Raw genomic sequence first — 18,667 nt, forward strand, 5'->3', positions numbered from 1 at the left:
GTTTGCTTTTCGGCTCAAAAGTGATGAATTAAGTTTGACAGTGTGACAAAAATGCTGTATTTGATTATGGATGGTGGGCGGGGGGAGTTAAGAATTGCCCCTGCTGCCTCACACAAATTACATTTGTGTTTCTTTCTCAGGTGAACATAGACTTCCAGACCCGAGAGGTGACAAGACGGAATATACAGGAGCCCTCACCAACGTGCTTTGACCAGGCCCAGGGCAAAATTCACAGCCTTATGGAAAAAGACTCTTACCCCAGGTTCCTAAGGTCAAAAATGTATACAGACCTGCTGTCTCAAACCCAGAGGAGGCTCAGCTAGAGCAGAGATGGAGACTCCCCTCCTTAGATACCATGAGCTTCCTGCACCAGCCAAATCCATTTCCGTATGTGAAATTAAGTTCATTGGTGTTACAACAGCGGTAGAATGAGAGGGGGAGCGGAAGAAGTATGAAGAGTTGGGCTGTATGTGTGTGTGTAAAACATTTCTCAGCATGAGTCCAGTGCTCTCTTTGGATCCTTGTGTGTGTGCGTGTGTGAGCAGACACCTATATTTTTAACTTTAGCAAATGCACACACACAACACTGAAACACTTCGTAGGTGGTGCTGTTTTCAGGAACATAACATCTCAACTACATTTTATGCTGAATTCACTGGTCGTGAAGCCAGGCTTCCTAATTCCTTTACCACACTAGGCTAGTCGGTAAATAGTCATCTGTGCTGGACCACAAAGCAGATCCAGAAAGAGCATCTGGACGGTCAGAGGCTGGCCTTGTTGAGAAGCGCCAGAAGCAAGCGGCCAGAGGTGCAAGGCACCATGCAGAAAGGACAGTCAGATTGCAGTAACTGGTCAGCCAGAAGGACATAGACCAGCAGGTAGCAGATGTTTTACGCCTCAGCAGATATTTTAAAAATGGAGAGCCAAGACAGACAAGGCTCTAGACTTGGCCTGGAGTGATTTATAGCCTGGCCAAATAAAACCAAATCTGTTTTAGGGTGGGGCAAAGTGGAGGCTTGAGGTGGATGGTACAACCAGTTTCCCCTCCGCTTTACCACCCAGAATAGCTTATCAAAGGGGCAACCAGCCTGTTGATAAGAAAGTTTTGAATTCAAATCCAGGCAAACCCTGACAAGAAGGTTCTACATCTCTTTTAACCTGTATGTTCAGGCAGTTGATTTATTTTCCTTACCTTATTCAAGAGGTTTTCCGACTGCTTTTAAGGCAAAACTGTATCCCAAAGAGGTTCGCAATACATAGCCATAATATAATCCAACAATAAAACCCATTCAAACATAATATCCAGTACCACCAAAAGTTATATAGGGCATCCTACCACACACACAAAAAAGAAAAATAACTCAACCCTAAAAAGCAGTGTCCTAGATTAGCCTCCAATGTCCATGATAAAAAGATGACCCAAGGTCTATTTAAAATTAAGGAGAGATGGGCTTGCCTGATTTCACTTCGAATCAAGTTCTATGACTGGGAAGCCACCACTGAAAAGACCTTCTTTGACAACACTCTGATAGGCTGTTGGAGCTGGGCATACGAGAGAGTTAAAGCTGTGGTATAATGCACAGGACTCAGGCTAGCTCCTATGTGAAAAGAGAACAACACAGCTCCTTTTTACTTGGATTTGTATTGATGTGATCTTGAAACAGTCTCTGCCCCTTAAGTGTTATCCCTTGCCCCTCTATATACAGCCATCTAAATTATACTGTCAGTGTAAGCCTCAAATTTTTGCATTTTAAGCTCCTGCTCCCACTTTGTTCTGAAGACAGGTGAGTGGGTTTGGGTTTTTTTGAACAGCATGCAGGGATGGGAAGTAGAAGCAGGGAGTGGGCAGTGTACTCCTTCTGACACCTACTTCTTCTTGCTTCTTGATTGCATGGATGGCCCTTTCAAAGAACTGTGAATACACTTGTCATATTGCCAGTATAAAGAGGCAAAGGTCATTCTCCAAGAAGCCAAAAACATGAAACCTCCTTCATATATGGGTTGGGGTCCTCCTGCCCTTGAGTAATACAACTAGATCTGTTAGGATGCTAAAACTTATTGGCACCCTCACATATTAGTTCTTAGGTTCCCTCTGGGAAAGTCATAATGGTTCAAGTGTTGTAGATACAATTATCAATTTGTGCTGTAGGAATACCCCTGTGATACGGGTGGTAAGAGAAAGAAATAAAAGGATGGCCAATCTCCTGGTAAGGTTGCCATCTCAGTATGCAGAGTGGATTTATATTTTGTGAAAAGCTCCAGCTTTAAGCAGACCCAAGACGAGTTCAGATGATGACCTGGTGCATCTCCTCACTCCATTCACAATCCCTTCCTCCCCAGTAACTGCACTATGCAATAGTCTCTCACACCAAAGTGGGTAAGAGAAGGAGGGTAAATAAAGTGGTGCAGGAATGAGTGTGAGAAACTGAACCTGCAAAGCTTCTCTTAAAGAAACTGGAAGCCCATCTAAGTTCCAAAGTGGCAGCTGTACAAAACATGCCAGAGAATTATCATTTTCCTGCTTTCACGCACCAGTGGATAAAAGTGGCACTGAACTCCACCATAATGCTATTTATCATCCTTACCACTGACTGTTATTTATTATTCACTGATTGATGTTGGTGCTGTGTGAACAATAAGAGGACATATGGACCCTCTTTGAAGGGGACTTGTTTAGAGGAGAAAATCTATCCTAGATGAAAATCCTATTCTTGGAGAGCTGTTTATGTTTGTGAGTATATAGATATTAGACATAATGCAGCATATTTTTTTCTTCTTCCAATACAGCAGCATGCTCAGTTTTATGTGTATATGCAGATGTTGTATTCTATTACCTAAGAAACACAGCTTAAAATAGACTATGTAGACACCTGCTGTGTCATGATGTTGGGCTCTGCAGTGAGCAAATATTTCAGGTCAAACTTTGTACTTGGGGTGGGTGGGCGTGTAAGGAAGAATAAGGAAACAAGGTTCTAATGATAAAAAGGAGCAAGGCTGAAAATGCATTTGAATCAGTGGTATCATGGGGTGCTGTGTCCTTCAAACACTGTGCACAATACACAGCCGATTGCAAGCTCTGATGTGATGCTGTGGTGGTAGAGGGCGGGGGGTGGCTTCCTGCAGTAGCGTTTTTGGGATTAAAAAATCTGCACTCTCCTTGCGTTTCAAGGTTTGTACAGACTCACCTGACAATGTCTCTGTAACGCATACACTGCATTAAAATGGCATTGAGCATCTAGCATTGACCATGACAACAAGTGAATCATAAAGTAGAATGGATTTTGTCGCATTTGCTTTTCCAGCTTAGTGACAAAGGGTGAGTACATATTGGTTCCTGAAGCTTTAAGTTCAGCAGAGGCACACAGTAAACTAGATGTTTGATAGCACAAGACATTTGAGGCCAGTCAGAGGCAAAAATAAAAAATAAAAACCCAAACAGCATTCCATACGGTGGCATGGCACCAAACTAAATATATGACAATTTGCTGCCCTTTAATGGTACTCCAGAATCTGCTGCCTGACTCCCTTGACTAATGGTAAACAGGCTGTGTGTGGAATGACAGGCAAAACTGGAGGCAGTCGATCAAGATGAAGCACTAAGCAAATATGAACTCCAGGGACTGGAATGGAAATGCACTGGGTGCCTGTCTGGTCTCCTCAGAAACCGCTGTGCAGATGTGCTCCAACATGATTTAGTCAATTTGCCAACTCCTAAGCAATTTCATATAATGGCAGAGGCAGCTTCAGACAATTGCTAAGGTGGCTGGCTGAACCACACATGCAGCAGAATATTTATTTAACAACCCAGGAAGCAGTTTACAAAGGAAAATGGACAACTATATTTAATAATATAAAACACTGAAACTGATAAAATAATAATTCTACTCTCCCATTACATTTCTGCTCCCTCAGTGCTGTGATCAAAACCACTGAGCCTCTTGGGCCGATTGGAAGGTCAGCAGTTCAAATCCCCGTGACTGGGTGAGCTCCCATTGCTCTGTCCCAGCTCATGCAGCCTAGCAGTTCAAAAGCATACCAGCGCGAGTAGATAAATAGGTACCACTGGGGCAGGAAGGTTAGTGGCATTTCTGTGCGCTCTGGCTTCTGTCACAGTGTCCTGTTGCGCCAGAAGTGGTTTAGTCATGCGGGCCACATGACCTGGAAATCTGTCTGTGGACAAACGCCGGCTCCCTCAGCCTGAAAGCGAGATGAGCACTGCACCCCATAGTCGTCTTTGACTGGACTTAACTGTCCAGGGGTCCTTTACCTTTTACCTTAGCTGCCGGAACTCACCAAGAACACCTCCCTTGTTCTCTTATAATGGCACTCACCTGTGAGGTGCCAGAAATGAGTTCTGGCGAGTTCCAGCTGAAAAACGGCCCTGCTACACTCTATATGATGCAGCTTTCCTTGGACTTTTACCACATCAGAATGAAGGAGCAGGGTGTGCGCAGAGAAATTGAAAACTAAAGCACACAGACAACTAGCAGGTCAAGGAAAAATGGCAATCTACAAACCTCTCCTCCCCAGCATGCACTGGACATATTTAGAGGGGGGACAATTCAGGATTCGGCAGTTTCCATATAAAAGATGCCACGTGTGTTGATTTGGGCGTTTGTCACCTGCAAGCCACATGGCGGCTGCCTAGCAAATGCTGAGCAAAGCATTCTGAAGCAAGTTACAGATAGGTAGCCGTGTTGGTCTGCCATAGTCAAAATAAAAAAATTCCTTCCAGTAGCACCTTAAAGACCAACTAAGTTAGTTCTTGGTATGAGCTTTCGTGTGCATGCACACGAAAGCTCATACCAAGAACTAACTTAGTTGGTCTTTAAGGTGCTACTGGAAGGAATTTTTTTATTCTGAAGCAAGTTTTTCAACCACTTAGTCTAGACTTACGGTAAGCAAGCAGACATGCAATTTGCTCTTTATTTTCTTCCAGACTGTCAACATGTACCACAAATAGCTAATTTAGGTACATGTTGGGAGGTAGGCCAGTAAAAGTTGTGGACCAGAAAATTTTGTGGGCTTGTTTGCAAGGCTGTTCTGTAAGGCCTGATGCCTTCTTTTCCTTCAGTGCTCTTTAAGCTTGCAGCATTAAGCAGCAATCCTATAACACTTAAAGGGAATACCTAATGAAGTCAACCTAGGATGGTTCATCGTTCAGTATAGGCGCAACATTCACACTGCTGTTCTGGTAATGTAAACTTTTTGACCAAAAATTGTAGAGCTTCAGCACAAGTTTTCTGTCTGCATGCTATTATCTCTCTTAGTCCCAGAGAATTAGTCCCATGGCTCTAATTACAGGAAAGAGATTCAATAATATTGATAACGTATAATGAAAGGAAACTTCTCATCTGAAAGCATTATAATTATTTTGGGTGCCTGCTTTTCTGCAAGCAGCATCTCTCTCTTGGGAATGAAAATAGCCTAACAACCATTCAGAGTCAATTTTTAATGGGGGGAAATTGGCATCCACTGTGGCCTGTCATGCCAAAAGCACAGCCTCATATGTACTAAAATAGGCCTGTGATTAATGCTTTCCCCCTTGTATTAATAAATCAAGAGAAATGGGAGTTCAATTATTGCAATATTCTCTAATTTTCCATATTTTGTAAGAGATAAGTATCCTTTCTTTCATTCAGCTCTTATGGGCAACCCAAGGAGAAAATATTCTCCCAAGGCTGCTGTTGCCTAAAGACATTAAAAGAAAGCAAATAGATTATATTACACTTGCGTGCGCATCAGCATCTGGTGTCACATGCAAGAACAGGTGACAGCCAGTTTATATAAAATGTGGGGCACACAGAGAGCAATCAGCTGTTCAGAGTTCCCTGTGGCCTGGCATGTGTTCACAACCAGGCCACATGAAAACAGAACATGAAGTGGGGTAGGTTGAAAACTCTTTTAGTGAGCTGCCACACCACATGGAACCCCGCAGGTGTGAAATGCTTCTCATACACCTTCTGTCTCACAGAATTGACCTCAAGAAATAGGACTTGGGATGTGGCTATTTAGATGTACATATACAGCACATGACTATGCAGATTGGAGCTCTGTAGGGTCTTAGTGGCACCAGGTGAACCAGACTGCAGCTTGACACAGAGCCTGACTCCCACACAAGGTATCAGGGTGAACAGGCACCGGAGGAAGAATTAGTCCCCACCCATTTACAATTAAAAAGAAGAAGTAAAAACATAGAAAGCAGTTATCAGAAAAATGTCAAATACTGCCAGTGAATAAACTGATCCTTCTGGGAAAGCCTGGAGAAATAATATCTTTTTAAGAATCCAAGAAAATAAACAGTGGGTGGAATTCCACATCATGCTATTACAGACATTGTCAGCTTGGCAGATGGAACGATTCCCCCCTCTCCTCCCTGTTGCTCAAACAGAAACCCTTGCACGGAGGCAGCAGTGCGGACTTGGGCCCTTGAACGTGGGTGCCCTGTGCACTGGCGCTACGCTACAACGTCATGACATCACGTCATGCTGTGCCATCATGATAGTGTGGCCTGGCACTATCATGATGCTGTGGCGGCTGCAGACGCACTATCATGGTGCCACAGTGGTGATGGGGCTGGAGCTTGCACCTCCACCGCTCCTCCGTTGAGGCCTGCTGCCGCCGCGGACACAGCCTGCAAGCACACCCGTGGCCACAGCAGGCCCCAACAGAGGTCCCACGGCAGAGGGACAAGCCCCGGATCACTCAGGCCAGGGTGCCAGTGTACCAGAGGTAAGGCGATGGCAGGGGGTGGTGGGGTGTGTGTGGCAGCAGCTGGACAGCCACAGCCACAAAATTGTGGGTGCCTGGGCCCCCAGGAATTGGTGCCAGTGCACAGAGCTTTGGCTAATGGGAGTGCCTGTCAATGGAAAATGTGTGAGACTGGGCAAGTGCCCCTGGTCCACACCACCATGGAACACCTCCCAGACAGTCCTGGACTTACAGAAGCATCCCAGATTCGGATTTGATCCTGGAATGTCTCACTTTTCCTTCCTCATTTCTTCGGATAAATGTTGGAGGGCATGGAGTTATGCAACCCCCCGAGCCAGGGAGATAAGTAGCTCTATAACCTTTAGAAGACATCTAAAGGCAGCCCTGTATAGGGAAGTTTTTTTTAATGTTTTATTGTGTTCTTATATATGTCAGAAACCACCCAGAGTGACTGAGGCAACACAGTCAGATGGGTAGTATATTATTATTATTATTATTGGAATAGGACATCCCTATTTTCATCAAAGAAATATTGGAATTGAGTGTGCCATCCAGTTCAGCCATCTCTTTAAATCTGCATCCTTCATAAGACTGATAAATGTCATTGATCAATACTAGCTGGTCACAAATGGTCTTATAATTGCTACTGTGGTATTTTCATAATCCCACACATATAACAGGCAGCTCCATTGTCAGATATATATGTGGCAGAAACAGTACTCATAGCAGTTTACAATAAAATATAAAAATAAATGCATCTAAAAACAGAAGTAAACCATATAAAATCAACCATTTAAAACACACAAACAGAGCTGGTGTCCAGTATAAGCAATATAAGTATGACCAATCTAGTCATCAGTACTCAAGGCCTCTTGGGTCAGTTTTACACCTGGGATGGCTAACCTGAGCCCTCCAGATGTCACTGGACTGTTATTCTTTAATGGAAGGTGTCATTGTGTGTCATGTTGTGGTGGGACAATGTCACATATTTATGAGATAATTTCCCAAAAATATCCAGGGGGGGAGGGGGGAGGAGAGAATAGCTCTGGGTAGTTGTGCATCCTTTTGCCCCACACTGGCTACAGGGCTGCCCAAAGCCAAACCACTGAGAGCAGGGTGGTCCAAGGTGTGACCCAAGAACCTCACACCGCCCTTGAGGCCTTTTGGGGGGCGGGAGCCTCAGCAACATTTGACCCACACAACCCCACAGCCCTTACGCTGCCTTCCCAAAGCCAGGTAAATGAGGCTCCAGGCTCTGGCAGGATCCTAGAGCCCTCTCACCTTCTTCCCAAGCTGGGAAAATGCGAACTAGGCTTTGAGAAGGAGGATGTAGATCTCTAGGACTCTGTCAGAGCAGCTCACTTAGCTGGCTTTGGGAAGGCAGCTCGAGGGCTGGGTGGGAATCAGATGTGGGCCTTATCCTTCCCCCCCTCCCCGCCATGACAAGGAAGTGTGAGGCCCACGGGTTCTGTGTCAAAAGTATTCTTGCAGCCCACTTGGTATGAAAAGTTGGACCACCCTGACTTAGAGCTTTAAAGGAGGTAACCTGCACTTCGAACTGGGCTCAAGTATGTATCAGGAGCCAATAGATTTTGTGTAATATTGGGTTAATCTGCTTTGAATAATGGATCATAGAATCATAGAATCCTAGAGTTGGAAGAGACCACAAGGGCCATCGAGTCCAACCCCCTGCCAAGCAGGAAACACCATCAGAGCACTCCTGACATATGGTTGTCAAGCCTCTGGATCACTAAGAGTACCCTGGCATTCTCTGCCAGCAACAGCTTCCTTGCACCCTTCAATGGCAACGCCAACACAAAACACATAGAGTATCTGGATGTGACCAAAGCATTTGTGACTGTGACCACATCTGCGTTCTTCAGATGATACATTCCTAAACGATGCAAAATAATTCCTGGCCAAAGCTACAACCCACTCTCCAATCGCCACCATACCCAGAACAGGCTGAATATCCTTTCCCAGATCATTTTTCCTTATGACCAAAAGCTTCTGTTTTCATCTAGCCCAAGTCCCAATTTGTTAGTTCAGAAATTATCACAAAATGAATATATGTATTCATATAAGGTCTGCCTGCCTGAAGCATGGTGGCAGGGAGGGGTCAGAATGGTGAATGCACCAACATCAAAATTGCTAGTACTGTTTTGAAATAGCAAAGTGTAGGGGGGAACCTGGCTCACCCTGCAAGAGAAAAACCACAGCAACTAATATTTCAGTGGTATGCAACCTAAAATACCGTATTTTTCGCCCTATAGGACGCACTTTTTCCCTTCCAAAAATGAAGGGGAAATGTGTGTGCGTCCTACGGGGCGAATGCAGGCTTTGCGCACCTCCCCGCTGGGCTCTCTCTGCTTGCGGAGAGTTGCCTGCATGCCGAAGCCTGCGCTCGCTGAGCTCAGCGTGTCCAGGCTTTGCGGATCTCTCCGCAAGCAGCGGGAGCCAGCGCTGGGCTCCCACGGCTTGCAGAGAGCTGCCTGTTTGGGGGCTGGGCCTCCCCCGCCCCAGCCCCACGCCTGGGGTGGAAATAATTCCCCCCCTCTTTATTCCCCCCCAAAAAAAAAACTAGGTGCGCCTTATAGGACAGTGCGTCCTATAGGGCGAAAAATACAGTACCTCAGAGATCTATTTCACTGCTGAAGCATGTTTTGGGTTTGTGGCTGGAGATTTAGAAGCCTGTTGCCCAAGTGGTTCTGCAGTGAAAGAGTGTGCTCTTCAGTTACAAATTTGCTATTTATTTACAATGCACTCATAATCTGCAAGATACTTTAATAAGCCACAATTACTACCATTTTACAGATTTGGAACTGAGGCTGAGGGACAGAGAGGGTGCATGGCAGCAGTAGCATAGGAAGGGGGATGGAGGGGGCGGTCTGCCCTGGGTGCCACTCTGGGAGAGGTGACAAGATGGCCCCTGCCTCCCCCCAGCTGTAGAGCGGCCAAGGGCGCCTGCAGTCCATATGGGCGCCACTCACGCGGCATCCATACGGGTTGCTGCTCTCACATGCGTATGGGCTGCCTCTCAGACAGTGACCATATGGGCTGCTGTGTGTGTGCAGTCCGTACAGGCTGCCGCTCGCACAGCAGCTTATACGGTCGCTGCGCAAGTAGCAGCCCGTACGGCCGCCATGTGCGAGTGGCATATTTCATATGGAGTGCGCACGTGTGGGAATGGCAGAGTTAGGACCTCATCACAGGCTTCCTGAATCCAAGGACAATTGCAGGTTGGACTGGAACCATCATCCCTGAGACCTGCAGGTATAGGGTGGTAGAAAAAATTCATAAATGATAAATAATAATAATCCAGTTCATGGCAATCTGGCAAGGTGCCGGATGAAAGTTGAAGATGGGAGTGGGAGGATGGATCCTGCCCCAAATTCTTTTCATATCTGCTGCTGTTGGGCTCATTTAGTGAGTCACACAAACCCAACAGATCAATAGCGACTCATGCAATTCACATTTTGTATGGCTGATGATGCCTTTGACATCATCTCTGGAATTGCCTTGTAATTTAAACTGGAATGTTGCCATTTGACTCTTACAGTAAAGACGTAATACACATAAAATGAAAACCTCTTTATCTCTCTTGTGTGGGTGGGAATCCCTAAGATAAGATAGTGCATTATCAGAAGTATGTTATAGTGATATGTGGGAAAGAAAACAGGAACCACTCTTTTTAGAAAGAGAAGCAAGCTGTAAACATCAAAAGAGCAGATCCTCCAGAACTGGATGCTTGCCCCCGCCTGACTTTAGCATAGGACGGATGCCAAACAGAAACAACCTTTAAAAGAAATGGAGCCAGGCTACCTGACAATTATATAAAACATTGGTTTTGCACTGTCTGCTTAGTAACTCTGTGGAAGCCTATCAGGGACTTCTCAAGCTGCAAATCAGATGGTGAAAGGCAGCTTGTCCGCTATTTCCATCTTTCTCCTCTTTGGCAGCTGCAGGGAGTATATTGAAGAAGAAGAGTTTGGATGAAGAAGAGTTTGGATTTGCTATCCCGCCTTTCACTCCCTTTAAGGAGTCTCAAAGCGGCTCACATTCTCCTTTCCCTTCCTCCCCCACAACAAACACTCTGTGAGGTGAGTGGGGCTGAGAGACTTCAGAGAAGTGTGACTGGCCCAAGGTCACCCAGCAGCTGCAGGTGGAGGAGTGGAGACGCGAACCTGGTTCCCCAGATTAGGAGACTACCGCTCTTAACCACACCACCACACTGGCTCTCATGTGCAGAGTTCGTGCAGGATGATGGTGAGGATCCAGCATTCAAACCCTTCCTCTGTAACACCAGCTGTGATATCAGGCTCACGAGGCCCGAAGGCAGAAATCTGCAAGCCACTGCAGATGTAGAAGGTAACAACAGATCTTTTCCTCACCTCTGCCAGCCTTTAAAGGAAGCACGAGCCAATTCACAGAACAGCTGACAAGTGGCACTGGGTAAACCGATAAGCCCCTGGTTATATGTAAATCACTGCAAAGCCTACATTCTCAGCCACAAACCAAGGCCTCTAGGAAGCAGGGAAAACAACAGCCGGCACTTTGTTTGCTTAGCTATATTTCATACCACACTGTGGCACGAAAGCTTGCCCAAGCAGGTAGAATGGATGCTTCTCCCTGATGTGCTACCATGGGGAGCCCAGCAGAAAAGGCTGGATGTTACTCCAGAGACAATAATCAGAGAAGCAAATGAGGTGTTCAGGGAGCAATCCACTTTCACGGGCGAGCTAGTTCAGTCAGACATGGGATGAAATTGCTCACCATCAGTGCAGAGCCACCAGCATTTCACATGATCGCTATATGAGTCTCTTTATAAATCTGTTTTATGGACTTCCGCAGTATAATACATGTGGTAGTGTAGAGCAGCCCACTGAAAACACATAGGCATGGGGCAGACAGCTGCCTGCATTTTTATGCCACCTCATGCCACCCTTCTCCCATAATACAACGGAAAGCTGAATCTTTCTACTCCAAGCCTGAGACTCCTGCTCTCCTCACCCTCTTCATTCTCACATGTACAATACATGTACAATATGTGTCGGGCGTAACAGGAAAAAAGGGGTTCATTTAGACAAGTCCCATTGAAAATTGCAAACACTATAAACAGCTCATTGTTCTTTTCTAACCAAGCACTTTTGTTCTGCCATCAGCAACTGACTGCACTTTCTCTCTACACTTCAAAATTGCTTCTTTTGAAGCATTGAAGCCCTTTCTGTTTTCTTCAGTGGGTTTTGCCAGGCAAAATTATGTTTCTCTGTCCAACGGAAGCGACTTATCTTTGCCATTTTTGTAAGTGAAAATGGATGGGATTCTGAGTCATATTTGTTTGTGTAGTAAGATACTGGAGGAAGCAATGTTTCATGCAGAAATGACCAATTTGCAGATGTGCCCACCAAAACTGGCAGTAAAGAAGCTGCCTCATAGTCAGAATGATCCCTCTAGCCATTTGCTGTCAGTCCTGACTAGCAGCCCCAATCCAAGACCTCAGGTGGTAGTCTTTCCTACTATTTGTAACTTACAACTGTTTTCTCAAGGAAGCTTGAGACCTTTTACAAACACAAAGCACATACATCCTGCCTGCCCTGAGTTACCCAGGTCAGACGTTTGGGGCACTTTCATATGGCAATCTTGGCTGCACACCCACAATACATTTAAAACCCCAAGAATCCTGAGAACTGTAGTTTGTTAAGATGCTGGGAATTATAGTTCTGTGAGGGGCAAACTATAGTTCCCATGATTCTTTGGGGAAGTGCTTTGTATGTCTGCTGCATGTGCTTAGTGCTGCTGATGCATTTAAGTTCTGTGCAACATCCACACAACGTCATGCTCATCAAACTGCTGCCCTATATTATTTTCCCATTTAATCTGGATTTACCATTTCCGTGGAAAATCCATGATTAGGTTAAAAAACAAACCCAACAACACCACACCCAAACCTGTGGAAATGGTAAATCCAGATTAAAAGGGGAGGGAGTGGTATTTTGAAGAGGACGTCATTGTGTGGATGCTGTGAAAAACTTGCATGCGTGAGCAGCACCAGCGCCACAGTAGGTGGCTGCTTATTGCACCCTCTAGGTCTTGGACTCACTGTGGACTCTGTGTTGCTCACAGGCAAGTCGATGAAGAGACAAGCACACAGGAAGGACAGCACTGTAGATTTATTGAAACATAAAGCTGCCTTTGAAAGCTGTAGACTTCTGTTGCCTTCCTCCCTTCTCCCCCCAGAACCTCTGGAGCAGGCGTGGGGGAGCTGTCGTTTCCCCCTCACGGCCCCAGAATCCCACCACTCACTAACCAACTACAGTTCCCAGGATTCGGGGGGGGGGGGATAGGCCAGCTGATGCCCTCGCAAAAGGGCAGGCAATGTCGGTGGGGAAGGACTGCGATAGGGTGGCTGGGAGCTGAAAATGCCTCAGGGCCTCAGGCAGAGTCCTCCTTTTGTGGAGCAACCTCCATGTTAGCCGACTCCTGACACGGGTGGCCTTCCTTAAGCATCTGGGGTTACAGAAGGCTTCCTGCTGTTCTTCTCTGGGCAACTGGCACGCTCTGCCTTGTTCTCTTTGCAAAGTCCCCCCTCGCTTCTCAGAGAAGATGGAATTTAGTATTCAGTTCACACATTTTCTTTCCTGTTTTTCTCTGGACTGAAATCATTAAACCAGAATTGGCCTGTCAGTCTTCTGCGGTTTCCTCTTTCATCTGTCAATTCCCCTTCAATTTATTCTCCTTTTTTGTGTGTGCATGTCTCTCCACTCACCTTATATGACAGTTCACTTCTCTCTAAAGCATGAAACAGAAATCTTCCCCTTACTGTTCCCTAATTTCTTACCTCCTTCAGTCCTGCAGGTATATCTGTTATACTGAGCAAGGAACAAGAGGTGATGGTTCTGAATTTGCTGAACATGGTGGCAGCCATTTTGTCCTGTCCGGACTCCATTTTGGGAGCCAAAACTTGCTCTCAGTAAAGTAGCATGAACTGGAGTAAGTGTATTCGGTGCTTCCTTCCCAGTAGATGCAGATTCAGTTTGTCACTTGCTGGGAGCTAGTTTATGGCTTTTATCGGTCTACCTGCCTGTCCTTATGCTTAAATGCTAATATAATGTTTACGAAACGGTTATTTCACTTTGGTGTGTGATGTTTTTATTATTATTTATTAAATTTATATGCCACCTTTCATCTGAAGAGCTCAGGCAGGTCACAGCATAAAAATACAAGATAAAAACACAAAACTCATAATAAAAACTAGAACAAAAACAAAGCAACCCCCCAACACATTTCAAAGGGTACTTAATGGACCCAAGGCCTGTTTGAAGAGGAACGTTTTCACCTGGCACCTAAAGGCGTATAATGAAAGGCATTCCACTTTACTCAACTCTAACTGGCCCAGATATATTATCTTACTATGAAGAAGGAATTTCAGAGTTTTAAAAGAGATAAGGCAATGTCACCGATACTTGATGGCTGCATAGAATATAAGTGGGCCAGTGTGGTTGGAATCATTTTGGATTTGATGAAGTGAACTTTTCCTAATATACAGGGTTGTGGTGCTGCGCTTCATAAAATCCCAATGTACCCAAAAATGGAATAAAGGCATCTAGCTCAGGCCAAACTACATGTTATGTTATTCATACTTTTTTTTAGAGTATGCTTGAACTGTCTAGATTTATTTTTAAGAAAAAGCAGCTGTAGGGCCTTGATCTGGAATCATACACTCCAAGTGACCTGTTTTAAGTGGGGCATACCGGATCACAGAAGGCTTCTGTTTGGATCCTGGAATGGTTTTTTGGTCTGGAGCTCTGGTGCAAGACACACACTCGAGCACAAGTCAGCAGCGCCTTCCTGGCCGCCACTCCGGGACGGCCCTGCTGACAATTGCCAGAGCGCCAGATCGAAAGGTGTGTCTCTCCTGACGTCCCATAGGAAAAGGATTCGTGTGATTTAAAATAAACATATACTGTACTGTAAACACACACACACAGAGAGAGAGTGAAATTACTTTGAGATACTTGGAGAGTGATTCCCTGCCCCCACTTTCACAGGGCCACTCTCAGAAGGAAATGACATGGTGGGGGAATGAGGTGTCACAAGTCAAAGTGTTTAAGTCAAAAGACAGGAGAGGGTGGAGTGAGTGTTTTGTGTGAATACACCTAGCTTACAGGCATTTAAAACTACTAGAAAGGCTTACACGCACCTTTAAAGCTTTGTTTGTAATTCTATCTTCAGCAAAATCTTCCGGGGTACCACAATAAGCTGACAGGGCAGAAGGAAGCATCTGTCTCAGAGACATGCAGCTAGAGCGTGCTCTTTTGTTTTCCATCAGTCAAATGGACCATAATAGAGCCTGATGGGCAACGCTGTCACATAACCAAAGCAACTCTGCTTTTAGGTTTGATCCAGGAAAAGCTCCTCACTGTTCACTTCCCCAGGAGGTCTGTGTAATATCTGAACAGACACTGCAAGGCTTAGGGATGGGAGATCTTCCACTTCTGGTCTCCTCAAATCTCTTTTCTGACGAGAGCAGCTTTTGCATCTCATTTGGAAACCAAGGACCCAGAGTCTGGAGGAAGAATGGGGAGGCACACAATGCCAGATGCTTGAAGTCCAGTGTGAAGTTCCCACAGTCTGTGTTGATTTGGGGAGCCATGTCATCAGCTGGTGTTGGTCCACTGTGCTTCATGAAGTCCAGGGTCAACACAGCCGTCTACCAGGAGATTTTGGAGCACGTTATGCTTCCTTTCACAGACGAGCTTTATGGGGATGCTGACTTCATTTTCCAGCAGGACTTTGGCAGCTGCCCCCACTACCAAAAGTACCAAAACCTGGTTCTGTGCCCATGGGATTACTGTGCTTGATTGGCCAGCAAACTCGCCAGACCTTAACCCCATAGAGAATCTATGGGGCATTGCCAAGAGAAAGATGAGAGACATGAGACTGAGCAATGCAGAAGAGCTGAAGGCTGCTATTGAAGCTTCCTGGTCTTCCATAACACCTCAGCAGTGCCACAGGTTGATAGCATCCATGCCACGCCGCATTGAGGCAGTAATTGATGCAAAAGGGGCCCAAACCAAGTACTGAGTACATATGCATGCTTCTACTTCTCAGAGGTCCAATATTGCTCTATGTGCAGTCCTTGTTTTGCTGGTTTCATTTAATATTCTAATTTTCTGAGATTGTTAATTTGGGGTTTTCATCAGCTGTACACCATGATCATCACAATTATAACAAATAAAGGCTTGACATATCTCGCTTTGCATGTCATGAGTCTATCTCATATATTAGTTTCACCTTTTAAGCTGAATTACGATATTCTAATTTTCCGAGTTTCACCTGTATATGCATATTTGTACATATTGCTTTGCTGAAGACCTGCTCTGCAAAATCAGGAAAAGTGTGGTGTTTGAAAAATGACTGCATTTCAGTTTGCATATTGTTTTGGGACGTGAGAACTAGATAGATACACCTTTAGATGTGAAATGAATTGAATTCCTCCATCCTTAGTGGGAATGTCCAGTTTGGAATCCAGGTAGAATTCTCTGCATGCGGCTCTATACTTCCATGATTGTTAAAGCATGTGGCAGACACAAGGCACACAGCACCCTGTAGCTCTTTCACATACATACATGCAGTCACACACCAGACATGCAGGCATGTGTGCATGCACACACATACACCCACAAAACCAACATTTCCAGACCTCTCCATTCCCTCACTAGGATCTCTAATGAGCAGGCAGAGTGATCTCTCATCTCCAGTCTGAGTGCTAAGAACCACAGCACTAAGATCAGACATGCCTGCTTTTTAGAGAAAGATCAGGCAGAGAGCTTATAGTTGATCTTAGTGCTGCTGTTGTACATAATGCTAAGATTAAAGATAAAGAGATCCATCTGCCTCCTCTTTAACGGTAAAAGGCAGCATTTCAGCTCACACTCACCACAGTGCTGGCTGGCGTGCAGGGGGGGAGGAAAGCCTCCCAGTGATCAGATGAAAATGAGAAATAGTTGGGTCATCAACTTACTGATGTCCCCAACAGCCAGATCTCAGAATGACTTCATCTCACTTGATTCACTTGGCTATTAAATAGCATGAGGGACATGGTGTTAACTGTGCAGATCTTCGGAGGTCATTGACTTAGTCAATTTGTATGGGTCTTATGTTCAGAGTACGTCTCTTCAGTCACAAAAGTCTCTGTGAGAGGGAAAAGATCCTGGCTTTCTAAAAATATATTCATAGCAACAATATCCTTGCTCTGCTAGGGACCATTGGCTCCCTATGGCAACGGAACTATGTACTCAGCATGGAAGGAGAAATATGCTGGGAAGGGTCAATAGGACAAATACCTGTGAAAAAGCTACCTATCTCCTGAAGGATGAGGGACTCCATTAATTCCAGCAAGTTAAAGTCAGGAACATAGAGTAATGAACCTCCTACTGTTATTTATACCCATCTCCTTTACCCATGTTTTTCTCATATTTTCCTTACATCCAGGATAGGATATTTCCACCTCTTCTGCCAGATGACATTCTCCTTCAAATCCCACCTTGAGTCATTCTTCACACAATTTACCCCTGACTTTTGCCTACCCTGTACCCTGTCTCCCTGCTCCCAGTTCATTTCTACCTTGTGTAGGGTACTTTAAAGAGGAATTACCAGGACTTGCGTCACTTGATCTATAATATCATATCTCACATAATAAGATTCTTTCCCCCCCACCTCCTCACTGCCCCGTCCTTGCTAACTCCTTCGCCTGCCGGGCTGGAAAGCTACTGTGGCGCTGCTGATAACAGTATTTGCAGAACTGTAATTATATCACTATCATAAAAGATGTGTGCCTTAATCCCTTCATGAAGGGAAGAAGAGTGGTACCTCGGGTTACAGACACTTCAGGTTACAGATGCTTCAGGTTACAGACTCCACTAACCCAGAAATATTACCTTGGGTTAAGAACTTTGCTTCGGGATGAGAACAGAAATCTTGCTCCAGCGGCGCGGCGGCAGCAGGAGGCCCCATTAGCTAAAGTGGTGCTTCAGGTTAAGAAGAGTTTCAGGTTAAGAACGGACCTCCAGAACGAATTAAGTTCTTAACCCAAGGTACCACTGTATATGAATGCAAACACGCAAACACACACACACACACACACACACACACACACACACACACACAACCTTCCAGTTATTTCTATAATCAGATTTTCATTACAGCAACTGCCCAAAAAAGTTCTGTAAATCATGCCTCAAAGCATTTACCCTCTGGAAAATATTATCTAAGTCAAAGAAAGGGGTTGGAATAGATTATCCTTGGCAGTGGCGTAGCGTGGGTTGTCAGCACCCCGGGGCAAGGCAAGTAATTTGCGCCCCCTAACCCGTGGATTTGCGCCCCCTAACCCTAACCCCCAGATGTTGTGCCCAGTGCGGCTGGCCCCCCTGCACCTCCCATGCTACGCCACTGATCCTTGGGGACCTTCCAACTCTGCAATTCTATGGTTCCATGATAAGATTAAAGCCCTGCCCAAGTCCTCTAGTTCAGTGTTTTTCAACTTTTTTGGGCAAAGGCACACTTGTTTCATGAAAAAAATCACGAGGCACACCACCACTGTGTGCGGAGAGTTTGATGTCAGAGCCCCGCTGCTCTCTATGGGGAATCGGATGAGAGCGGACCGCCTGTCCACTCTCATCCAATCCCATCCGATCTGATCCCCACCCAGGATGGATGGGAAATAGGGTGGACACAGTCCAGCGCCCGCCTAGTGGGCGAAAATTTGACTTTTTTTTTTTTAAAAAAAAATCTTTCGAATTTTTCCATTTTTCCCACGGCACACCAGGCAACATCTCGCGGCACACTAGTGTGCCGCAGAACAGTGGTTGAAAAACACTGCTCTAGTTAACACACTGTTTTCCCTCTCATTTGTTTTCAACACTCCCCACACTTCAAGTCTATTGACACCAAATGA

The 18,667-nt window shown here is 45.3% G+C and overlaps 1 protein-coding gene and 1 long non-coding RNA gene across 8 annotated transcripts in view; one reads left to right on the plus strand and one right to left on the minus strand.

The window, feature by feature from the left end:
• The window catches only part of RGS8 (regulator of G protein signaling 8), an 84,231-nt gene extending 80,993 nt beyond the window's left edge, over nucleotides 1–3,238 (plus strand). For all 7 annotated transcript variants that reach the window (XM_082229110.1, XM_082229104.1, XM_082229105.1 and 4 more), the window contains one exon: nucleotides 141–3,238. In XM_082229110.1, coding sequence (XP_082085236.1) covers nucleotides 141–323 — 183 coding nt within the window. In that variant the 3' untranslated portion in view covers nucleotides 324–3,238. The remainder of the gene's footprint in view (nucleotides 1–140) is intronic.
• LOC309535741 overlaps nucleotides 1–13,877 on the minus strand; it is a 29,004-nt gene extending 15,127 nt beyond the window's left edge. Inside the window, exon 1 of the long non-coding RNA XR_014221370.1 lies at nucleotides 13,550–13,877. This is a non-coding gene — a long non-coding RNA (uncharacterized lncRNA). The remainder of the gene's footprint in view (nucleotides 1–13,549) is intronic.
• Between the last annotated feature and the right edge of the window lie 4,790 nt (nucleotides 13,878–18,667).

Source organism: Podarcis vaucheri (assembly GCF_965113315.1).
Source record: "Podarcis vaucheri genome assembly, chromosome: 6".
NCBI lineage: Eukaryota > Metazoa > Chordata > Lepidosauria > Squamata > Lacertidae > Podarcis > Podarcis vaucheri.